General features: G+C 46.4%; 1 protein-coding gene across 4 annotated transcripts in view; it reads left to right on the top strand.

Annotated features, from left to right (window-relative positions):
* Positions 1–23,900, top strand: part of NRP2 (neuropilin 2) — a 115,907-nt gene that overhangs the window by 63,733 nt on the left and 28,274 nt on the right. For 2 of the 4 annotated variants that reach the window (XM_003253975.3, XM_003253977.3), the window contains exons 11-15: positions 3,840–3,956; positions 6,950–7,090; positions 18,042–18,304; positions 19,863–19,959; positions 21,179–21,199. In XM_003253975.3, coding sequence (XP_003254023.1) covers positions 3,840–3,956; positions 6,950–7,090; positions 18,042–18,304; positions 19,863–19,959; positions 21,179–21,199 — 639 coding nt within the window. Of the gene's footprint in view, positions 1–3,839; positions 3,957–6,949; positions 7,091–18,041; positions 18,305–19,862; positions 19,960–21,178; positions 21,215–23,900 lie in introns of all 4 variants that reach the window. The other 2 variants (XM_012501322.2, XM_030802716.1) reach the window with 1 other exon arrangement.

A 23,900-nucleotide genomic window follows, 5' to 3' on the forward strand; every position in this document is an offset into this window, starting at 1 on the left:
TTCCTCCTCTTTGCATCTCACCCACTTGGTCCTCTGACCCTGACATCCCACGAGGCCCTGGGAGGGCTGTGGAGGGGGCAACCATCCCGGGAGCTGGAATTGCTGCAGATCCCTGCCATGTTCTCCTGCCTCAGACCACGGGTACCGCAGCCTCTGGACTCGGGACAGTTTCTCGAGGGATGTACTCCGTCTTTTTTAAGGGATCATTTCAGTTCTCCAACCCGAGTCTCTCAAAAACAAATCATAACCACACACCACCCACCCAAATTCAATTAGACCCTGGCTCTTCGGGCCAGAGGGCTGTGGCTGTTGATTTAGGGAAGAAAAAAACCCCTCATGATAATAAAGTAATCGGTTTATGTCTGAATCTGGCCTCCAGATGTCAGTGGCTAAGAGACTTCATTTTCATTTTGGAGCCACATCTGTAAAAGGCATTTATTTGTTCAGGAGGGACCGTGTTGCAGGGAGCTGATGGGGGCAGGACTCCTTCTCATTGTCCTGCTCATTCCTGCCAGGTGGCCCAGGCCTGGGGGAACACCTCTCATTCTCCCAAATGAGGGTGAGGCCCACGGAGGGCGCCCAGCCTTCCTGATTTCCAAGGGAGGGCCCTGCCCTTCTGAGTCAGGCCCTACCTTCTGTTCCTTGGGGCACCGGCCCTCCTCCCTCAGCAGAGCTGGCACCAGATCTTACCTGGAGCTCACTCACTGCCTGCCAAAAGGAGTTTGTGGGAGCCACTGGGGCTCAGGGACTGAGCCTGATGCCAGCAGGAGCAGCCACCAGCCTGAGCTATCCTGCCCTCCTCCGCCAGGGCCCCAGGTATCCCCATGTTCCTGTCTGTGCCGTACCTGTCACCGGCTCAGCCGGCAGGATGGCATGAAGGACTAATAAAGGCATGTCAGAGAAGTGCTTTTGGCTCCCAGGGAGAAAAATGCTGCCTGTGTGCTGGCTACGGCAGTGCAGAGGAGCCCTGTTGAGGCACACAAGCTGGGAATTGGGCCCAAATTAGCCTCCTCACTTTTGAATTGAAGGCAGCCCCAGCGAACACATCTTCATAGGAAGACACTTTACTCCCCATTACCTGGGGATGAGGCCAAAGTTCCCTGCAGCCTGCTAAACATGTGTCACCTGTCCTCTCACAGGTGCAGAAAACCTCCCCCCGATACAAGCTGGCTTCATTTATGTGCCCCGGAATCAGGGGCTCAGCGCTGTAGGGGATCCAGGAGCTTGTAAGCCAGTGGCTTTCACACATTTCTGCCCATGATACACAATTTAAAATAATTCTCCTTCACAACCCGCTTCACTTATAAGCACTCACACACAGTGGTGTATACGGGGTACGGTGTATGTGTAAGTGCTTGGACTCTGGAGACAGATTGCCAAGTTCAAGTCCTGCCCCTGCCACTCACTGGCGGCATAACCTCAGAAAAGTTAGTCTCTCAGCGCCTTGGTTATCTTCGCTGAAAAATGGAGATGACAATAATCTGTCTACACCCTGTAGGGTCATTATGAGGATTAAATGAATGAATGGATATGAAATACTTAGACTACTGCCTGGCACCCAGCAAACCTGTTACGATAAATAAATGTAACTGAAACAAAAGCTTCCCAAAGCAATGTTCATCTTAACCATGGAAGTGCACTCCAAAATATTATAGTCGATATGTTTTAAATGCTGGTCATGACCTATTCGATGGATTCCACAACCCAATGATGAGAGCGTGCGTGGTTTGGGAAATATCACAGACCTGGGCCAATTCCTCTTTCATAGACAAGGAAACAGCCCCAGCGGGTAGAAGTCACTTGCCAGAGGTCACTCAGTGGGATGAAGTCCACCTCATTCTTCCCCCCATCACTTGCCCTTTGGTGCCACGCCCTCCCAGTCTGGCCAGTGGGACAGTTGCTAATGACCTCTTTCCCTCATTGCTCCCCAACCCCAACCTGCCGCAAATTACACCGGTGATGGTCAGCGACAGGTTTCTTATTTCAAAGCCCTGCCTGGCCATTCCTTGGAAGATCGGAGTTGAGGAGCGTTCCCCTCTGCCCAGCCTCCTTTCCTTTGAAGTCTCTGACATCTGGTTTCAATTTCAGGGGGAGCGTTGCTGTTTGATGGGCAGTTACCTTGGAGCGCCCAGTACAAACACAGTACAAACAGTATAAACACCGAGGCCTCCGTGCCTGCCGTTCCTCCACTTTCATTTACACGCCCTGCCCTGCCCTCTGGTGCCTCATTGGCCCCTGGGTTTAACATTCTCTACACCAATCAGCTGACCCATTTTGCTACCTAACATTTCCAGAAACTGTTCTCCATAGGTCATGTGGCTATGTTTGCTTTTCGAATTTCCATCTGTTTCTCCCACTCATCTTTGGTTCACTTCTTCATCCCTATCCCAAAGGATAACAGGAAAAATAATGGGCTGGGCTGGGCTGAGCTGCTGCAGCTAAATACTTTGACAGGGCTGCTTCACCTGTTAGTTGGTTTGTTTGTGTTTCAGATAATTATGTTTTGCCTTACTGCCCTATAGTTTGCTTTACAATCGAGTGTCTATGACACAGTGACAAATTTGAACTTACAAATTAGGACGCTTCGAGGTTATTTGCTATTTACTGTGAGCAAAAGGCAGACACAGCAAAGGGAAGTATGAAAGGTTATGTGCGTAGTATTTAATAGCAGAAAGGTGGGAAGTCGACCGTGAGAAAGCTATTCAGCGTATTTAGCAATTTCCTCCAGCTCCTGGCTTTATTAAATGGTATCCTGAACGGTGCCTGACAAAGGCACCTAATCACATACAGTAGTGCAAAGGAGCATGTGTAGAAATGAGAGGGACAAGGCACCGGCATCCTGTTGGGAGGACAGCTCCGGGATGAAGACACCACCCCAAAACACATGGACTTGAGCACCAGTTTCCAGAACCCCTTTCACCCCACCCAGGGCCTGACTCATAGCTCCATTCACTCCCTCAATAGTTGCTGAATGAATGATGGGCGTGAGCAAATAAGCAAATGAATCGGTGAATGAATCACCTAGAGCTGAGGTCAAAACCCCCTGCCTGCAGCCAGGTTTGGCCTAGCCAGGGTTCATTGTGTGCTACTTAGTATAACATTTTTAATAAGTTGCCAACATGTAGAGTCTGGAGATTTTACTTAAGGATTTTTGCTTTCTTGTTGGGGGAAGAAAAGGGGGAAATATTTGGAAGACCTGGCCTGGCCACCCTGGGCCACCTCCCCTCCAGGCCCCAATCTGCTGGAGCCAGTCATGGAGGCCACCTTTAAACCAGGCATGTAAGATCCCAGCTGTCACCACCTCCTCTGTCTCCAACCTTCCCCTGCCCTCACCACCACGTCTGCTTTCCTCACTTACAGTAGGTGTTTGGATCCAGGAAACACTTGAACTTGCCACACCCTGACCTAAAGGCATAGCCCCAAATCACTTTCACCATGTAGAGTCTGAGCCTCTTTAAATCCATATTCCTGTCCATCCAGTTTTGTGCAAACATGAGCCAGAGTGTGCTTTGGTCCTTCCTTGGAGTCAGCGTCGCCTGTCGCCCTCTCCATTATTGTCTCGTGGCCTTTTGTGCTAACCTCGGGGCCTCTGCTGTGGAGTAAAAAATGTGGGTTTGTGTCCCTACCTCTGTCACTGCTGGTTCTGCAACCCAGGACCATTCTCATTCTACTATGGCGATGCCCCTGACTTCATTGACAGCACACAGACATGACTTCAGAGTTTCATGCACATGTGCGCATCTTCTTTTCCTTCTCTAGAGATGTTTGGCATCTTCCTCCTGCTGGGTTGCAACACAGGCTGCTACAGCATTCTCTTATCTTCCTTTGCCCTTACACAGACTCCAAGCCCACGGTAGAGACGCTGGGACCCACTGTGAAGAGCGAAGAGACAACCACCCCCTATCCCACCGATGAGGAGGCCACGGAGTGTGGGGAGAACTGCAGCTTTGAGGATGGTAAGCAAGTATTGCATCCAGGTGGCATGGGTGCAGACTAGTCAGAGTGGGAGCTGGCCTGTGGCTGGGCAGGGACCTGGGGGTCCCCCAGATCAGAGATCCAAGGGATCTCAGGGAAGGGGTAAGAGAAGTGGGGGCACTTAGGGGTTTGGGGCAGTGGCTGTTTACAACCAATGTAGAAGCATTTGGGTAGTGTAACAACCAGTGCAGCCCTACTGGTGTGAACCCACCTAGACATCAGGTGAGACAAGGATGACTCCGAAGAGAACTCCTCTTTTAAGAAGTCTCATTTGTTGAGCCCTCACTATCTTGCTTGTCTGCTAAAGGAAAACCATTCTTATCCTTAGAATTCACAGCTCTGATACTTTTTCCTGTTAAGCCATGTGTGTATGCTACAGCCAAGTGAAGATATGGCAGTCATCTGGGTGATGGAGCGCGATAGTTGGGTTAATCCAGCAGTTAGCTGTGACTTAATTGTGTTTCCCTGTGTCTTTCACTGCCACCAATTTGAAAAAGTATAACAGTGATGATTCTATAAGATAGTGCACTGTATCCTCTATAACTGGAGTGCAGATCAGAGACAAAGGCAGAAATGTAAAAAGGCATCTTCAACCATTCCCTCAAAACTCAGGGGCTCCACATTTCTGAATGGGTCCCATCACATGGGAAATTCCTTTCATTTATCTTGGGAGTATATCCAAGTTAGACAAAAACAATAATTGGCAGAATCCAAAAGTCAGTCACATTTTAAATCATACTGCTAAAGTCACCAAGTATGAGGACATTTATAAGAAACCACAAATTTTGGAACACCTGCCATTTTGGCTAGAATGTTAAAGCTTGACAGCCTCAACTTACAGTAAATTACCGATCATTATTAAATGTTCATTAAACAAAATGAGGGAAGATTGGCAAAGAGACTAGAGAAGTGATGGAGACATAAAGATGTAGGTAGATGGCAAAATCTGTGGAACCTGCAAGCACAGCCATTTGACAGAGGAACTGCACTGATGGAGCGGATGACTCCAGAAAATGGCTACAAAGAAGAATGGGAGGAAAGCCAAGAATAAATGCTGAAGTTATGTGACTGAAAAAGCAATAATTTAGTGCATATGCTTTGGGGATTGTGCTTTCGTATTATTGTGTGGGTGGGGGACACTGTTGGTCGGAGTTAGTTGAATACAGAATTCTGACATTTTAATGAACTTATTTTTGTTTTATGGAGAGAAGCAGGAGACTTGGAGAATCTTCCAAGCCATGTTTCAGATAGTTTGAGAGCCAAAAGTGGAATGCATAGGGAGTTAATATACGATATTGGATTTACAGAGTTAGCTTGTCAGGGAACCTGGAGTGGGGGTTCTAGCTAAATGACAATCAAAGGAAAAGTTAAGGGTTCTGCTGCAAAATTTCAGAAGTTTATTTTTAATCTGATTTTCCCGTTTCTAGTGGTTTGTTTCATTTGAGGTTTCTTTGATGGTTCCTCCCTTTTCTTTTGCAAAAGTTTTTTTTTTGTAGAATTTGGTTCCTGAGATACAGTATACATGTAAACATTACAGAGGACTTATGCTATATTGAATTACTTCATATTTTTGAAGGGAAAAATAGAAATTCAGAAATTGTCAGGAGAAGGGGATGGTAAGGGCTAAGGGCTGACTTTTCCAAGCCACAGGTTGATGCTCCTGTAATAGATTCCATGTGTCTCTTCTAAACTCAAGCTGACTTTGGCCAAGGGTGGGCAAACATTAAATATCCTGTCCTGGAAAGGGAAGGCATTTACAGGGCCTGGTGGCAATCTTCCTTCTCCCTCTGATGCCAGCAGTGCCCTGCCCCCTGTGAGGTGAGCCCTCCTCACCCCTAGGGTGAGTAATTTGTTTCTACCAGTCTGTGGCTCCCTTTAGACTTCCTAACCTGCATGCTAAGCCTTCCCCAGGGAAATTCCTCTCTAAGAACCCTGGGAAGGGAAGTGAGAAGGGCAGAGACCCCACTTCCTCCCTGCTACCAACATTAGCCAACATTTTTCCGCTGTCTCCGCAGGCACTGCCGGCCAACAACCAAATTTGGGTTCCCATTTCCTCTTTCCCCACCTCCACACCACCCCCACTTAGTCACATATTTGGCATGAGCTCATACTGGATTTTTGGAGCTGGGTAGAACCTCAGAAGAAACTCTCTTGGTTCTGTCTTCAGGCTCAGGCAGGTGAACCACCAAAGCAGACAGGACACCATTGTGTCATTAGTTCCTGGATTCCCATAGGGAAAGCATTCTCCAACTCCCGGGGTCACAGCCTCCAAGGATTCAGCACGATGGGAAATTATTTTTCCTCCTGGTCAGCACTGAGCTGAGCAGCTGGCTGGTCTGGTCCCTTCGATTTGCTCTTACCATGCCAAATTTCCCACCGGGCCTACCTCCCCATGGAGATGCTGGACTGTCCCAGTCTTCAGAAATAGAGACGGATCACAAAGAGGTGAAGTGTAGCAAACAAGCCTGCCTTGTTTCTGAGGTCACTTTCTCCTCACTGGGCAGAACCTCCCAGGGATTTCAGTCTCTCTGGATGCTAATGGGCTGCCCCATCTCCTCTGAGAGCCAGGTTGGCAGGAGATGAGATAATACTTTTTTTGGGAGCCAGCCTTCCACCAGGGCACTGGGGAGACATTCTTCTCTGGCATTTAGGGAACAGCAATTTTCACATTTGTCTGCTCTCCGAGGTGGACAGAAGAGGCTGATTAGAGCCTGAAGCCATTTGGTGGCCTCATTTATAATTGCTTACTATGGGAACCACTGGCAGACTTGGCTTTCATGCCTGGGAAGGATGAGACCAAAGCCTGACCCGAAAGCCAGCGATCGCCAAAATGAGTTAAATGAATAAGCAAAGGAAGCCACTTCTTTCTCTGCTCTCCACTCAGGCCTTGCCAGCCATTTAAATAGTACCGCTGTGGCTGTTCTCTGAACCCATTTCATTTGCCTTCCTTTGGGTTATTGTTTTCCCCTTTTAGACAAAGATTTGCAGCTCCCTTCGGGATTCAATTGCAACTTTGATTTCCCCGAGGAGCCCTGTGGTTGGATGTATGACCATGCCAAGTGGCTCCGGACCACCTGGGCCAGCAGCTCCAGCCCGAATGACCGGACGTTTCCAGGTAAGCCAGCTGTGACTGAAGAGATGAAAGAGTTAAGGTTAGCCTGTTCCACATACTTCAACCCCAGATTCCCTTACAAGCTTCATAACTTCCCACCGCACAGCAATCCTCTATTCTTTGCCCACAAACCACCACAGTCTTTGCTCAAGACGTCACCTCAAAGAATAGCCAGTTGGTGGTTCCCAGCCTCTCTTCTGATTATAGCACAGCCTGGAAGCTGGGAGGGAGAGGGGGAAGCCAAGATAGAAGAAAGAGGAGAAAGAAAGAAGGGACAATTGGGAGGCCCTAGGAGATGGGGCGAGTCAGTGTCCTCTTGTTCCCATAGCCAGCACCCACTGCTATTATCACAGAGCCCCTTGTCAACTTTGAGCTGGGTACTGTTCCTAAAATGGCTCGTTGGGAGATGACTGGCCTTGAGTTTGATTTATACATCCTGAGGTTGCCATTGCTTCTACACCAAGTCAATTTGAGGGACCAAAATGCTGCCACGCCCATGGGTATCTAGCAGAGCTGCCTGGCACTTGGCCTCTAGAAGAGTATTGCTCTAAGTCCTGGATACATTGTTAAGCCCACCCTTTTAGTTTCAGAAAGCCAGATTTCAGAAGCTTCTCCTGGCACTGCTGACAAGAAGGGGTTGCCTCTATCCCTTCTAAACAGGTAGCAAGAGTTGTCTGCTATCTCCGCTGTTACGTGCTTTCACAGCAGTATGATGGTAAATGTTTAACAATAGGCTTTTTAGGGATTAAAAAAAAAAACAACTGCTTTTTAATGTTTGTCATTTTCAGTGGTGTAAATACCCTTACCATAGCTCAGCTTAAGCTACCAACACAACATCGATGGAGATGGAGTTGAGAAGTCAGTAATAGAGCATTATATATATTTTTTTCCCTATTGTGCAAATACAGTAGACACAAATGACTCCAGAAGTATAGCTACTGACGAAATGTATTAAGATAACTAGCAAGTGTTGAGTTTTGAGGATTTGTTACCTTTGTTTTTTAATACAATTTATTGAATTATAGCTTTATATAATTTTTACTAATGAATACATTTAACAACTGGCTTGCAAAACACTTGACAAGCAGCTCTCACAAGCTGGTACACCTTGGCTCTAGCACAGCACTGAATGACTTTGAATTCTCCCGTACCTCTGGCCTGGACCTGAGACCTCCATAAGCACTGGAGAGGAGAGGGGTGAATTCTGGAAATTTAGTAGATCAGTTTGGCAGGGTACAATAGGAAAAGGCTAGAAAATAGAAGAGGGAAAGGCACCTTCCCTTCTGCAGGCTTCCTTAGAACTGCTTCTCACCCCAAGCACTGGCGTGTCCCTTCTTCCCGGTGGGGGCAGTGGGACAGATGCTAGGAGAGCACTCAGAGCTGGCCTCCTGACACAGTCCACACTTGCTTCCCCGGAGGGTCACAGTGCCTGATCCGGAGAAAAACATTTTCATATTTCAAGTGTTTATCTCTTCAGCATTTGAGTGCTCAGAGAGATTAATATCTGAAGATCACCACGGCCTCAGGCAAAAGAAGAGAACACTTACCCCAGTCCAGCCTTAATCACCCTCCCTTCTCTGTTCGCTGCAATAATGTTTAATTAATATAATGAGCCTCCTGCACGTTGGGAAAAAATACTTATTTTTATAAGCCAGCCTGGATTTTTCATTTCATTTCCACTCCTTTGAGACTGCACCCAATTAATTCATGGTTGTTCCCAACCCCCATGTTTTATCTGAATGTAAAGAAGGTTTGTGGGGTCTGTGTAGGTGTGGGTATTCTAGTGTTAATGTGTGTGTGCATGAGTGTGTTTGAGGTTTCTGTGCATGGGTGTGTGTGTGTCTGTGTGGTATGTACCTCAGCAGAGGCACTTTGAATAAAAGGATCTAGCCGGGGTCCTCTGCAGGCTGGGGAGGTTGGCTGGCTCTTATTCAGTGTCTGTCCTCAGGTTCATTCTAATGATCTGGCCTCCTCCCTTGTACTCTTCTAAGCATATTTTCTCTGGGAGTGTCTGAGGGCAGCCCTACCCAGGCCACAAGGCCACCAATTACTGAGTCACAGCTCTAGGGGAGCTTAAGTGACCTCCCTTTGACCCTGGTCTGGACCTCTGTTTCTTCACCCATTCACCACCGCCTCCTCCTCGTCCAGTCCTGGCCTTCACCCAAAATCCCCTATGGTTGACCCTTGCTACTGGTTGGGAATTCTAGTCTTTGTCCTCCTTCCAGTTGATTCATTACACCCTGTGGTTTGGGAGGGCTTTTCAGAGCAAGCTCACAAAGTGGGCAGAATTCCAACCTTTGGCTGAATGGATGGGGACAGAGAGAAAATTAGGGCCATAAGGAACTGCTAAATCTAATGTTGTTCCTCCCTTAAGATATTGAAAGGGAAAATAATTATTTTCCTATTCCAGAGGAATCCCTGAAGTTTGGGAAAGTGGCACTTGTAACCTGCCTCCAGGAAACAAAATCATAATATTGTTCTCAGAGCCCTTCCCTCTATCCTCTGATGACTTTATGAACTGTTCTCTGTATTTCCCATTTTCCTTCTCCTTACCGAGTTTGATATTGGGCTTTGAGCAGGAGAGGAGAGAAAGCCCTTTCTGTTCAGGGTGGTCCTTTCTTCTTCTTCATAGAAAAAAAAAAAAAAAAGGACAGGGGAGGCCCTGAGGGGATTGGGGAGAAGGGAAGCAGCTGGCTTGGTTGGGGGCAGAGCAACTGCTAATGGGTTCAGAGCGGCTGGCGCCCACGGAGTCAGCCTGAAGGCCTGTTGTGTGCCACACTTTGCCATCCACAGAGGGGACTGTCCCACTCTTCACGAGCGTCTGCCATATGCTTCATCCCCTTATGAGACAGGCAAACAGAAGTAATGAAATTTAAGAAAGGCGGTGTCTCTGTCAAGTGTGGGGGGCATCAGGGTGAAGAGAAAGGTGGATGGGAGAGGAGCTAGCCATGTTGAAGTACCCAACACGGGCCCTATGATTAGAAGGGCCTGTGGAAACTGCTTACATTCCTTGGATATTTTCTGATTTCACTGTTTTCTCATATTTTCTTTCTTTTTTTTTCTTTCCCTTTTCCTTTTAAGTAAGCAATTAGTTCTGTTCTTTTTGGCCAGTGGTTGCCTAAGGCTGAAAAGACACCCACTGGTTTCATTCCACTGTTGTTGTTTTTCAAGATAGTCTTTCAAGCCAATCAGAATTTCTGTTTTTAGCTCTTTGCTTGTGGCTTAGCTGCCTGGAGTGTGTTCACACCAGCCTCTGGGGACCCTGTTCCAAATTCACTGACCCCTGCTAGCTGCAGAGGAACACTCAGTGTTCTCTAAGAGGCCACTTTGGCTTTCCTCTGTAGCTACAATGACATAGGAAGCGCCCCCTTACTAGGAGATGGCATGTTTCCTACATTCTCAGGTGCTTTGAACATAGACAGAGTTTTGAGAATGATCAGGGCCCAGCCTTTAAGAACCGAGACAAAAACTCATAGGGCGGGCAGGTATCTAAAGCTGCAGCATTGAATATGGTAGACATGAGCCATGTGTGGCAATTTTATTTTAATTAATTAAAATGATTACAGCCAAAACTTGGGTTCTGCTGTCCCACCAGCCACATTCCAAGGCCACAGTAGCTACACTGTATTGGTCAGTGCATAGACAGGGCATGTCACTGTATACACGGCATCATCACAGAATGTATTGGCCAACGCTGCTCCAGTGCTTTGGACATTCACATGAGAGTAACCTCCAGGGGCCCTTGCTGATACTTTAGTTCCCTGGTTTTAGTATGAACCAAGAAGCAAGTAGTGGAGGGATGTGTCTTCTCTGGGATCCCTTGATGGAATGTTCAGTGGCTGGTATCTTTATAGCTGTCTCATTCTCCCCCACTGGATAGCTACGGTAGACCATCCTGGCTAACACGGTGAAACCCCATCTCTACTAAAGATACAAAAAATTAGCCGGGCGCGGTGGCAGGCGCCTGTAGTCCCAGCTACACGGGAGGCTGAGGCAGGAGAATGGCGTGAACCCCGGGGGGCGGAGCCTGCAGTGAGCCGAGATTGCGCCACTGCACTCCAGCCTGGGTGAAAGAGCGAGACTTCGTCTCAAAAAAAAAAAAGTAAGCAAGTAACATGGCATTAGATGGTATAGGAACTATCGTGGTTAATCAAAAAGAGCACTGTAAGTAAGTATTAATACTAAGTAAGGTCAATAATCGTCATCATTGTGATTGTTGTAGTCATTATTATTGTCAGGAATGAGAAAAAGAAGATGAGATAAAGGGTACTAGGCCAGGTCAGCTTCAGAATCCTCCAGTGTGTGTTCCCCCTAAATGTGTGCTCTTTTATTCGTGGGTTGGCCTTGTGAAATCTGATTACAGTATTACTTCAATGACTTTAAATCACGAAAGTGATAGATAGAAAACAAGCGAAGCTGATCTTGAACAGAGCTTTGACTGCCTAGTCAAAGGCTATGGGATTGAGGGAACAGAACCTTTACTCTAGGCTCAAAAACAAGCTCAAGTGGGAGTAAGTCGATAATCTTAATGTTATAAAATACCCAAATTTTACAAACGGTGGCTGGCTATTCCTTCAAATGTAAGTGGTAAGACTGTTAACACCTCATTGGGGCTATTTTGATGCAGATTGGGCCATTGAATGAATTCCGTTAGAGTGGGAGACCAGAGCCGTGATTCAGTGTGGAGGCGCACACAAGAAGATTAAGTGAAGTGTGGATGGGTATGGTGAGTGGATGGTTGCAGAGAAATCAGAGGAAATAATTGATGAGTGAATACACGCATAATGGACTTGATTTTTGACAGTGAGCAAGTGGTGACTGAATTGAAAAGCAACTCTGAGTTCAAAAGATCAGGTGGGACCGATGGCAGCAAACAATCCATTGAATTGCTGTTAGATTGAACTGTCTTCAGAAAGAGGTTGCTGTGGCTTGGCTGGTGCACAGACACTGCAAATCCAGAGACAGAACTTACTGGGCTCTGGACCATGATAGATAATTAAAGATCAGGAGCAGCTTGGCTAAAAGAAAGCCAATAGTCAAGGAATAATTTCATCTGGAAAAGAAAAGGATAGAAGGCCCTTCTTTAAGGAAGGTAGAAAAACATCCCTGGCTTTGCAGAAAAAAATAACAGCAGGAAGAAGCTTTCTTTACCCTTTTTTTTTCCTGCAAATCATGATTGGTTGAGTCCCCCAGCAGTGTGTGGATTGATAACGAAGGGACAGAATGACAAGACTGCCTCAATGGCAAAACCTTCATGAAAGCCAGCAGAGTGAAAAAACAGCTCTGGGTAGATTCCTGCAAGGACGAGGACTGAAACCTTCATGTCCACAAAATGGTCTACTGTAAACCTTGAGAACATCTTGCTAAGTTTATCCAAAGTCAGTGTTTCCCTTAACTGGTTGCTAATTTGAAGACCTAAGCAGAGATAGGCTGACCTTGGAAGGCCAGCTGAGGGCTGACTCATGTTTTAAGCATGGACTATGCAAAGAGACTACACCTCCTACAGCACTAAATATTCTTTCAGATGGTCGTTCTAGTAGGAGGGCAAGATGCTAGCCAGGAGATGTGCGTGTTGGACAGATGGTGTGTTTGGCTTTGTGATAGCCAGGAGGATCAAGCTGGTGATTTATTTCAGGGTTTGGTGAGGTGTAGACACAACTGATTCCATTGCTGTTGGGCCAGCTGCAGTCACGTGTTCACATGACACTTAAGCAGCTGAAGCCAGATGCGGCCGTAAATCGCCAGGTGAAATATCAAGAGACCTTTCCAGAGACAGCAGCAGGTTAAAATGCTGAATGGCCCTGTCCTCCGTACTTCCTCTTCACCCTTTTGAACTCCTGTTGTTCATTCCCAGGCGATTGTTTTCCCTGTATCATTGGCAACAACAGATGTTTTGGGTCAAGGACCCAGCAAAATGCCTCCCAGATATGTCTGGTCCAGGAGGAGAGGGATTGTATCTCTGGGACATTATTTCTTCAATCACTTTCAGCAATGGAACATATTTCCTTTCCATTGTCTTTTTCTTGGAAGCTGTCCGTTGCCGGCATCATAGCCATCAGCTACAAGAACAAGAAGGCAGCTTACAACAGGCAGGGCTGGTTCTTAGCTGGTCACTTGTCATGTTCAGGCAACCTCTTGACAATCCAAAGGGCTTTACCTCAAGGTTCAAGTAAATAAAAAAGTAGCCCCCCGCCCCCACCATACCAGCTCTTTTCACTGTCCAAGTAATCAGTAGCCACTGTATGCCCAGAACATCTTCTGTGTCTGACAGTGGTGGGCCATAAATCGGGAGATTCCAGAAGAACAAACTTCAGTTGCAGCACATGTCTGATCTCAATATCTATGTGTGGGTGCCAAGACCTAAAAGAGCTGAAGCATTTATAATAGCTTGGAAGAAGGGTCAGTGGAAAACCAACACTGCCCTAGAAAGTAGACATTTGAACCATGCCCCAGGAAGTAGACATTTGAACCATGCCCTAGGAAGTAGACATTTGAAGGGGCAAGGGTTCCTAGGGAAGCAAAGACTATGAGTCTTAATTCTTCACCAGTGAAAATGTCTCTCAGTTGGAGAACAGAAATTGGCTATGCTCCATCAGGGGTAGAAGGAGGACATGTCTCTAAATGACAGCAGGAAAACTTTAAACTGAATTTAAGAAGTTCCTGATGGTTAGGGTTGTAACCTAGAAAACACACTACAGACATGCCTATGGAAACTCCTTCTCTGGAGAATTTAAAGCAAAGGGTAGACGGCTGTTCTCAGAGGCTTTTGGCACGGTTCCTCTGGGAGGCAGGACTGGCCTGCCCTAAGATCACTTGAGGTCCCACTCTTGTTCCAGGATCATGTAATATTTTATTTCATCTACTGTGAAGCAACACAAAAGACCTGTGGTGATGGACAACTTGGGGCCAGCTGGTTTCTGGAGAAAGAGCAGATAAGGGGAACCAGTCTTATTCCAGAGAACATCTTTACTGCCCTCATGCGAAACATACTTCTTTTTGAATCTTGGATTGGCCTTCCTGGGTTATTGGTGGTCTTTCTATCCTTTTTGTTTCCAAGTAAAATAAAGGCAAGCATAGGAGGGAGTGTGTAGAGTGATATTAATAGTAATAACTTTTCCTGAGCTCTTAATGTGTCCTTGTCACTGTGCAAAGCACTTTACATGGCTCATTCCATTTACTCTTCCCCCAACTCTATGCAGTAACACTGTCTTTGTATCCATTTTACAGATGGAAAGACTGAGGCTTTAAAAGCTTAGTGAGTTAGGCTGGGAATCCAACCCAGATGAGAAGCTATGCTCTGGCAGGTTTACTCAGTCCAGTGAGGATTCACATCCTACATCACTCCAATTCTCTGAGCCTCAGTTTCTTTTTGGTGAAAATGGAGAAGATGGTATTTATTTTGCAGGGCTAGATTTCACAGGGAAGATGACATCAGGGGAGGCAGGTAAAGCCTCCCGTGCGATCGCGCACAGGCAGCAGGTGTTCGATGTGTTCATTCCTTTCCCCCTGCTCTTCTTCTCCCTTCCTTGGGCTTTTCCTGATCTGAGTCATTCCTTCATGATGTCCCTGGTTCTAATCAGGCCTCTGTCAGTGACAGGCGCTTTGCAGCTCAGCATCTCTCTGACTGATGTCTACTGCTAATTCCTTAAATTTACATATCATCTTTCTTCCCTGGAGCTCATAGCACTTAACAGACAAGTGGGGCACAAATGATTTAACGAAGTGAAATCCAGAGGCCTGCTCGTCTGGAGATTCTGCAAACCAGTGGATTAGCTCAGATGTCAGCACTGAATTATGATCCTTCAGCTGCTTGTGCTAAGCATGCCACTAGCATTAACTCCCTGGTCTTGCAATGGTCGCTTAAATCATGCATAGAGATTGTCATTTTATTGTGAGAGGGAGAGGGGAGAGAAGGAGAAAGGAGAGGAGAGGGGAAGGGGCTACCTCGGGGGGTGGGTCACTGGAAGGGGCAGACTGTGAAACCTTTGGCCTGGCTGTACCTGGAGTTTTAGTAACAGGATGGGTAAATAGAACAGACCCAGACACAATCCATTCAGCCCAGTTCTTCACACCTCCACACACATTTTACTTACCAAATTCTAACCATGATGCCATGATTTCCCTGCTGCTTAAGAATGTAAATTCACACAAGTGACAGTATCTCTGCCAAACAATTTTCAGGCAGCAAGTGGGTCTTATTTGCGAAACTGTGAAGGAAGAAGGCTGAATAATAAATCTCTAAAATCTGGTTTCCTTTATATATGAGGTGGCAACAGTAAGGGCTTGGAAATTACCGGGAGCGTGGGAGCTCACTGTGTGTCTCGGTACACTGGGTGCTTCCACAAGCCACCTTGTCATCACTGGTGCACCTCACCTTTGAAAGGGGCTGTTGGCTTGGGAGGGTAGAGGGAATTGTGAAGGGATTATATCTAAGGGATTATGAGAAGCTAGCTGATTCTCCTGTCCTCATTTTCAATGTATAGCCTCATATCATTCTTTAACCGTGTATTTATCATTCTCCATTCATCCATTCATTCATAGAAACAAAATTTTCTTCAGGAGTGGCATATACATAGCACTATCTAGGGGTAGAGAGAAGAAGCAATGTTAAACCTTATTATTTGTAAGACCAGCATTTCCAATATAACTGGGGTGATAAAAAAGACACGAAAAAATCAGTTAAATTATAATGCCAGGCAGTGAGTGATTACCTGCTGAAAAACATGGAAAAGGGCCTGAAGTCCTTTTAAAAACAAAGTAAAATCAGCAGTACAGTCAGTAAATGCTAGAGTTGTTGAGAAAAGAAGGGGATTAATGTTGCATGTGCCAGAATAGTTAGGAGAAGAACTAGCCAAAGAGACGGGGTAGGTGGAGTGGTTCGGGGAGTGGAGAATTACAGCTAAGAGGAGAAAAAGCAGCAACGGGCCCAGTGGGGAAGCCAGTTTGCCTCAAACAGAGTGTGACTGATTGCAAGGACTTGGGGCAAGCTACCTGCAGAGCAGCTGAAATAAAGAACTTATTGCATGAAGGTGGAAAACCTGCAGTCAGGTCTGGGCTCTGCCATTGAAGTTGCCTCTCTACCTTGGACAAATCCCTTTAAACTTTCTGAGCAGTTTCTTCATCATGTGCAAAGTAAGGTTAGTAAGTCCTATCTCACAAGAATACAGAAAGGATGACATGAAATATTGCATGTAAATGTGCTTGTAACCTGTAAAGCATTATGCAAGAATGAGCTTTAATTATTATCATTAACAGCAGTAATAGTAAGATCTGATAGGGGAAGCATAGGTTTAGAAGATCTTTGAGGGTCTGATTTGGCATCAGTGTATCCTCCCTCAGCAGACACCTTTATTAATTCTCTTCTGTAGACAGCTGCCTTTTAGTTATCTGTGCTGATTTTGGCCTTGCAGAGGTCACACCTTATGGGGTATGTAGACAGACGTGGCTTTGGATGGTCGAGGAGACACAAACTGGAATCCCACATACGCATACTAAACTGGTCTCATTTGACTTCAGGGGAGCATAGCTTCTGAAGCACTCATCCCAGAGAGTCTAAACAGGAAGGGGCTTAGGGGAGCAGGGAGGTAGGTGAGGCAGCTGGGGAGCCGAGAAGGAAAGAGCTGTTTCTGGGCCACTGATGGGAGTTCCAGCACAGGCTCAGCTCTCACCGAGAAAGGTGAGGTCAGCAGGATTAATAACAGCAAAGCAGCGGTCCAGGGAGTACTGCATTGATTCTAGGCTCTAGAATCCTAGCCCATCTACCCTGACAAGTCCAGGATATTCACAGTCCCTGTGGAGTAAGAAAGCTCTGTGCACCTGTCCCAGGTTAACATGACCTCACACTAACATGATCCTAAGGCATCTGACATGCCCACGTTCCATGCTGCATATGTGGTAGAAAAGTGGCCCTGCCATCTTGCAGAAGTATTCAGCCTAAGATGCCCCTATGTTTCAGGGCCAAAAAGAGGTAGTGAGATTTCCTCACCAAATGCCACCTTGTTCTCTGTACGAGTGGCAAGAACGGTCCTGTACAAGTTGGATTTGAAGGTGCAGGATACACCTGTGTTCTGCGAGGCATGTAGTCTGCCAACAGCAACAAGAACTCAGTCTTCCACATGAGTGTCTGATGAATTTGAAACTAATCAGCCAAAAAGGCCATTCTCCAAACATTTGGATTGGTAAACCCTTAATTTCCCAGAACACATATATTCTCTGCTAAACACACAGCCTTTGTTAATGATAATGACAGCACCTTTATCACTGGAGCCATATGTGCCTGGCTGTCTCAGAAAGGCCAAGTTAAAGCCTCCCTGAATCATCCCTTTCAGCTCCCACCCTCTATTCTGCTTGAAGGTGACACTGGGTTTCTGAGTCACAGTCACTAGAGCCCAAGCATCATCTAGGAGCACTGATGGAGACAGAAGGTTTTAAATGTCAGCCATTTGGACAGTGCCCAGCCAAGATGGCCAGCGCTGGAAGCATCAACCACCTGGTCACAGTCACCCTCCAATCTAGCAGCCCCTCACCCCCTATAATCTGTCCCCTTGTAATTTAGTTCATCAGATTGCACTGGCCCTTTGGGTGAGTTAATGATGAATAAGATGTGGGTCTGGACTCTCAGAATCTACAGGGAGAAGAAGGGCACACACGCAACCAGCCAAGACATAAGGCAGCCGTGCCAGGTGCTCCACGTGAAAGAGATGGAAAGGAAATGATACCGAGAAATAGGCAGGAGGGACCGATTTGACTTAGAGACTCTTAAGAAGACACAGCATTTGAATCAAGGCTCTGAAGGAGCCTTAAGAAAGGGTCACAGAGCCTGGAGAACAAAGACATGAATAAACCAAAGACACTGAAACTCAGTCCCAACTTTCCCTTGGAGAGGCCACAGCAGCACACTGATGTCTTTCCCAAGTGTTTATCGAGAACCTCTGTTTGGGTTTGTTTCCGCCAGATGACAGGAATTTCTTGCGGCTGCAGAGTGACAGCCAGAGAGAGGGCCAGTATGCCCGGCTCATCAGCCCCCCTGTCCACCTGCCCCGAAGCCCGGTGTGCATGGAGTTCCAGTACCAGGCCACGGGCAGCCGCGGAGTGGCGCTGCAGGTGGTGCGGGAAGCCAGCCAGGAGAGCAAGCTGCTGTGGGTCATCCGCGAGGACCAAGGCGGCGAGTGGAAGCACGGGCGGATCATCCTGCCCAGCTACGACATGGAGTACCAGGTGGGGTGAGCAAAAAGGGAATCTTGTGATCCGTATTTCAATATTTCAAAGGGCCGAGCCCATTCATCATTAGGGAACGTGGTTAAGCGCTACTGTTTTCATTGTGTTTCTCACGTTGCTATGGAAACTGAATGACACTCTTATTTGTTATTCAGAATATGCCTATCTCTACACCCAGACTTGGTTCTTTGTTCCTCCTGTTGCCTTTTATATTGCTGAAATCTTCTCCAACAAATGCTTCTCCTCTCCATTTTATTTTAGATTGCTATCAGGTAGGCTGACAAAGCGGCACAGAAGTCAGAGAAATAAACACAAACAAACCCTCCACACACAAGGAAAGAGGCCTGTGGAGCCCCTTCAGATCTGGGGAGGAAACAGGATAATCTCCCAGACCTGTCCCAGGGAGCGTGAACACAGGAAGGGGAGCAGGGGCTGTTGGCGCTCAGTGGCCGGCAGACGTGAGAGGCTCCTGAGTGAGTGCTCTCTCTCTCTCTCTCACCAGCTCCCGGAATGGAGTTCTGTTATCTCTGCCCCACAGAGCAGGAGACTGAGGCACAGATGGGTATGTTCAGCCGTGGTTGCAACTTGGGTAGGAGTAGACACCCTGTGGAAGAGGTGACTGAGAACCAGCCAAAGCATTAACCTTCTCCTCCCCAGACGAGGAGCAGCAACAGATGGCTGGTGCCGCAGCCAACTGCTCACCCAGCTTGCCAGAGGACATGTGCTAGTTTGCAGAGAGGAGCCTGGGGAGGGCGAGCATGAGGAATGACTGAAGACCACAGAGCTGAGGGGCTTCTGTGTACAGCCTGCAGTCCCTGTCCCTTGAGGCTGCAAGGCATCCTGAGACCCTCCCCACCCCCATCTGGGTTCCCACTTACTCACCTGAGTGCGTTGTATTGTAACTACCTGTTTGCATTTGTGTCTCAGCCATTAGGTGGGTGAGCTTCTCTGGGCAGAGATCTTGTCTTACTAGGTTTTGTTACTATCCTTATGTCCAGCACATAGTAGGTGCTCAGTAAACGGCTGGTGAAAAAACAAATTCTTTTCCTCCTAGTTGTAATAATGAAGCCCTAAGGCAACTTATAATAAGGAGCATAAATCAAAACCTATGTGCTGTATTTCTCACATTACCCCCACCTACTTGTGTCTTCTGAGTTTTCAAATACCTGGATTGGGCATTTGAAAGATTTATGAGACAGGAACCTCGAAAATAGTGAGGGAAGTTTCAACCCCCCTTTCAATAGTCTCTGATTATGGCCCTTTTAATCAATACATTCTAGTTACTGGACAACAATATCCACCCCCTTGTTATATTTTCTTATCCCCTTAAATATGCATTTGATTTGAACAAACTCATTTGAAATTAAGATTTCAAGAGCTGTAGCCATGTGGTCAACAGATGTGTACCAGGTGCAATAACACACACACACATACACACACACACACACACACACACACACACACGCTTTAAGCTGCAGCTAACGGAAACTTGGAAATCCTTGCACTGTTTGGACTAGGAGACTCAGTTAACCATGGCTCTTATTCTTCCGGCTTCTAGATTGTGTTCGAGGGAGTGATAGGGAAAGGACGTTCGGGAGAGATTGCCATTGATGACATTCGGATAAGCACTGATGTCCCACTGGAGAACTGCATGGGTATGTGAATATCTGTCTCTTCATGGCTCTTTCAAATAAGACCCCAAGGGCTGGGATAAGCAAGAGGAGGCAGGACACCATTTTCCAATGCAGTCATTACCCAGTGGGTGGGGCAGCCACAGTCTCTGCAGGAGGTAAGGTATGGGCGTACTTGTGTCTTAGGCTGGGTTCAGGGTGGGAGGGGGTGTGAGGTGAGGGGACGGCTTATATCCCTGTTCCCAATCAGAAATAGATGTGCACTAAGTACATAGAGGTTCAGGGTGCCAAGACCCCATCAGCAAACCCCAGCTTTTAGCAAAGAAAATGCTAGAGGATGAGAGCAACTGCCAGTCAAAATTATATGCTGGAAAGGTTTGATGGATTTAATGGAAGTCTTCACTGGTGAGCAAAAATAGTACATATGTTATGTAAGAGTGATAACACAATTACCCAAGTAGTTCTTTTACGTGAATGAATTGCAGAGCAAACTGTGGCATTTGAAGTAAGATTTCAGATTTTTCTTTAAAACGAATACCCCTAATGCCCAAGATCCCAAAGTTGTTGTAGGATTAAACATTGCAGGCCAGGTGACTGGCACGAGAAAGATATCATAACGATCATCTTGGTCAAAAGCACCTGAGCAGCCAGTCCACCTGAGACGCACACATTTTCTTCGGGGTCTCCTGCCGCAGATGAGGTCACCCTGACTGTGTCCCATCAGAGCCATGGACATTCCCCAAACCAAGAAGGGAACCCTGAGAAGGCATGAGGGCTGCTTTCAGTCAGCAGAGTGGCTGCAGTAACTCACCAACTGCCTTTCTTGGCACACGAGCCCTGGTGTGTGTGTGTGCTTGATGATGTCAGAAGCACCTGGGACCACCCCAGTCCCTCTGGGCAACTCTCAGGCCCCAGGCATCTAAAAGTAATTCAGGCTCTGAGAAAGTAATCAGCAGTAAGTGACTGATTACAATACTTTAGGGACCCATTTCTCTATGAAGGATTTTTTGTTCCAAAGCAACTTTGAGAATCCCACCCCGCCCCTCCGCCGCCAGCACCCCATGATGATGATGTGTTAGAGCCAGCCTAGAACATGTGGAAGATGTGGGGCACTCTCCATGGAGTGGTACAAAAAAAACCTAGTGCAGTCATGTTTATCATCATATTCATCTAATTATTCACTCTGTTCACCCAATTGTTTCTTCCCTTTAACTAAGTCCAATTTTTTGTTTGTTTTTTTCAGAACCCATCTCAGCTTTTGCAGGTGAGAATTTTAAAGGTAAAAAAAAAATTTTTTTTTTGCATGCTTTTTCCTTCCCCCATGTGATGTGAATTTGGTGGGGGGAATCAACCTCCAAATTTGTCAAATCTCGCAAGAGAAAAGAGACGCCACACCTTCCTGCCACTAGATGGCACTAGCAACACCTGTAGATGCGGGGAAGCGGATTGAGATCCTCACTGTCTCTTGTTTAATTAAAGTTTAGAAACCTATTAAATAGAGACAAATAGGTTACAGATAAACCTTTCAGACTTGCATTGTCCAATGGGGAGCAATGAGGCTGAAAATGCAGGGGTGGTAAGAAAGGAGAGACTGTGGGAAGACTGAACCAAAAAAAAAAAATCAGTATAAATTAAAAGTGAAATGAGGTGGCAATGATTTATTTTAGCCTGAAGATGGTTTCTTTCCAGTTCCAGGGTACCAAGGCAGCAGTCTCAGTTAATTACAGAGCCGAGGGGCTTCTGTGTACAGCCTGCAGTCAGTACCTGCAGTCACCATACCTCAGTGAGGTACGGTAGCAGGCCGCTTGCGAGGGGAAGGAAGTTAGGAAAGAGACACAGAAGTGGTGGCCTCAGGGGGAAGAGTTTCCAGATTTAGGACCTGGTGTCCAGTCAAGGGAATAAGGAGGTGCATTTGATGACTGGAGCTAGAGCACTTTAAATGCAGGACTGAAAATCAGAAAGGACGTGTTCTCCCCCAAGAAAGCAGAGAGAGCAGGGCAAAGTGAGAAGAATTGGGGATGCTTGCCTTATCCAGGTAAAAAAAAAAAAAAAAAAAAAAAAAAAAAAGGCCTCCAGCCTTGGGTGATGACAATGTTGTTTGTGCTGTTACAATGCACCATATTTTACATTTTGCCCTCTTTGCAATCCTGTTACCTGACACTGCTGAAGTTCCCACACTGGTTTCTAATGCCAAACATTTAGGAGCCACTCTAAACGTGTCACTGCAGTTGGCCTGAGTGTAAAAGCATACACAGAAACACCCTCACCGAATGATGGGAGTTCTTCATGACCTGTTTGATGCCAGCAATTGTGAGGATTGCTGTGCCCTCTTTGTACTGGCTGGGCTTACCCCTACAAGTGGCAGCATTGCAGAGATAAGGGCAGCCATTTTTATATCTGCCGTCTAGACTCGTTATCTTCACTCTCATTAATCTGTCCAGCTCTGGGCTAGAAAGAGATGAATTCCTGGTTTGCCACCTAGATGTGCTCCCTGACTCCAAATCATCTCACCCAATTTGCCACTCATCAGCTCTAAGCCAGTGAGGAACAAAGCTGCAGACGACAGGGGAATGACAGACCGACATAGAATATATTGCCTTTCTTACCCTTCCTCTCGTCCCTGAACCCCATGCCCACTCCCTGTCCCACAGTTCTAAAAGTATTAAGAGTATTCATGTGCATACACTGGTGCTCTCTGGGGGTGAGGTTTATGTTAATGTAAATCCAAAGTATTGGAAGGAAAGCTGAGAGCCAAACTGAACAACTTGGATTACAGTCGAATTCGAGTTCTAACCTTCAGGACCCAAGGTAATGCTTATGTTGGTGAAGTGAACCTGTGGATGCTGTTTCACCTGACTCTCTTTGGGTTGTGGAGACACATCTCCCAGAAAGGCTGGGTAAAGACGTGCCAGCAGCTGCTGCAGACACTGTTCTGTGTGCACACCGTGACAGGCCATGACTGACAAGTACAGTGGCTAAGTGCTAAGTGCTTCACTTCCATCAGAGAATAAGCAGACCAGGGCATGTACACTCTCCTTGAAACTGTGCTTACCATGAGGCTTCACAGGCCAGTCATGCTCTCTTGTAAAAAATATATACATAAAATCTCATCTGAGTGGCAGTGCTCATTTAGCCAAAATAAACACAGGGCTTAGTAATTTGAAGGTAAGAATTTCCAGGGTGCTCCTGGTGGGCTGCTTTGAGGCCAAGCAAAGGTAGCGCACAAGTTGCATGGATTGGGCCATGGCTTTCGTCCTGGAGGATGGCAAGCATCTTTGGGAAGAAGAAACCAAGGCTTGGGGAGCAGAGACTTGGCCAATGGACACAGTAAAGAGCAGAATCTGAATTGGGAATGGAGAATTTCATTCACCTTGGCACGTTTTACATGGAGATCTGAGTTGGTAACCAGATGAACCTAGTGCCATGGGTCTCTTCTTTCTGGCTGAGACATGTTTGACCACAGCATGCAACTCTGCCTTGAGCAAACTTTTCTGTTTGAGAGAGGAGAGGACTGTGTGTTCCATCTAACCTAGTGACTCATATACTATTCCTCTTATGGTCAGGGCAGCAGGAGTCCTCTCTTGATCAGGGCATAAAATCAGCCTTTTCACTCAAAAAATGGAAACAGAGAAATCAGGTTTGGGCAGGCAAGGTATGGAAAGTTGACGTTGAAACACTGCCAACCATAGGCATTTACACTGTTATACATTTTTCAAATTAGAGTGATTTTCTTTTCCCTTATAAATTAATCATACAACAAAAGTAATCTCATTCTTTAGGAACAATCAATGTACAGGTAAATCTTTAGGGAAATACAATAAAAGTGGCCTTTGGACCCGGAGTTATTAGATGGTCTCAATCTTTTATATTTTGAAGTATCTTTCATTTTCCGCCTCTTATGATTTCTTGCCATGCAATATTATTTTAAATTTAAATCATCCTGTGTTTTCTGCTGTGTGTGTGTG

This window comes from Nomascus leucogenys, chromosome 22a (assembly GCF_006542625.1).
Source record: "Nomascus leucogenys isolate Asia chromosome 22a, Asia_NLE_v1, whole genome shotgun sequence".
Taxonomy (NCBI): Eukaryota; Metazoa; Chordata; class Mammalia; order Primates; family Hylobatidae; genus Nomascus; species Nomascus leucogenys.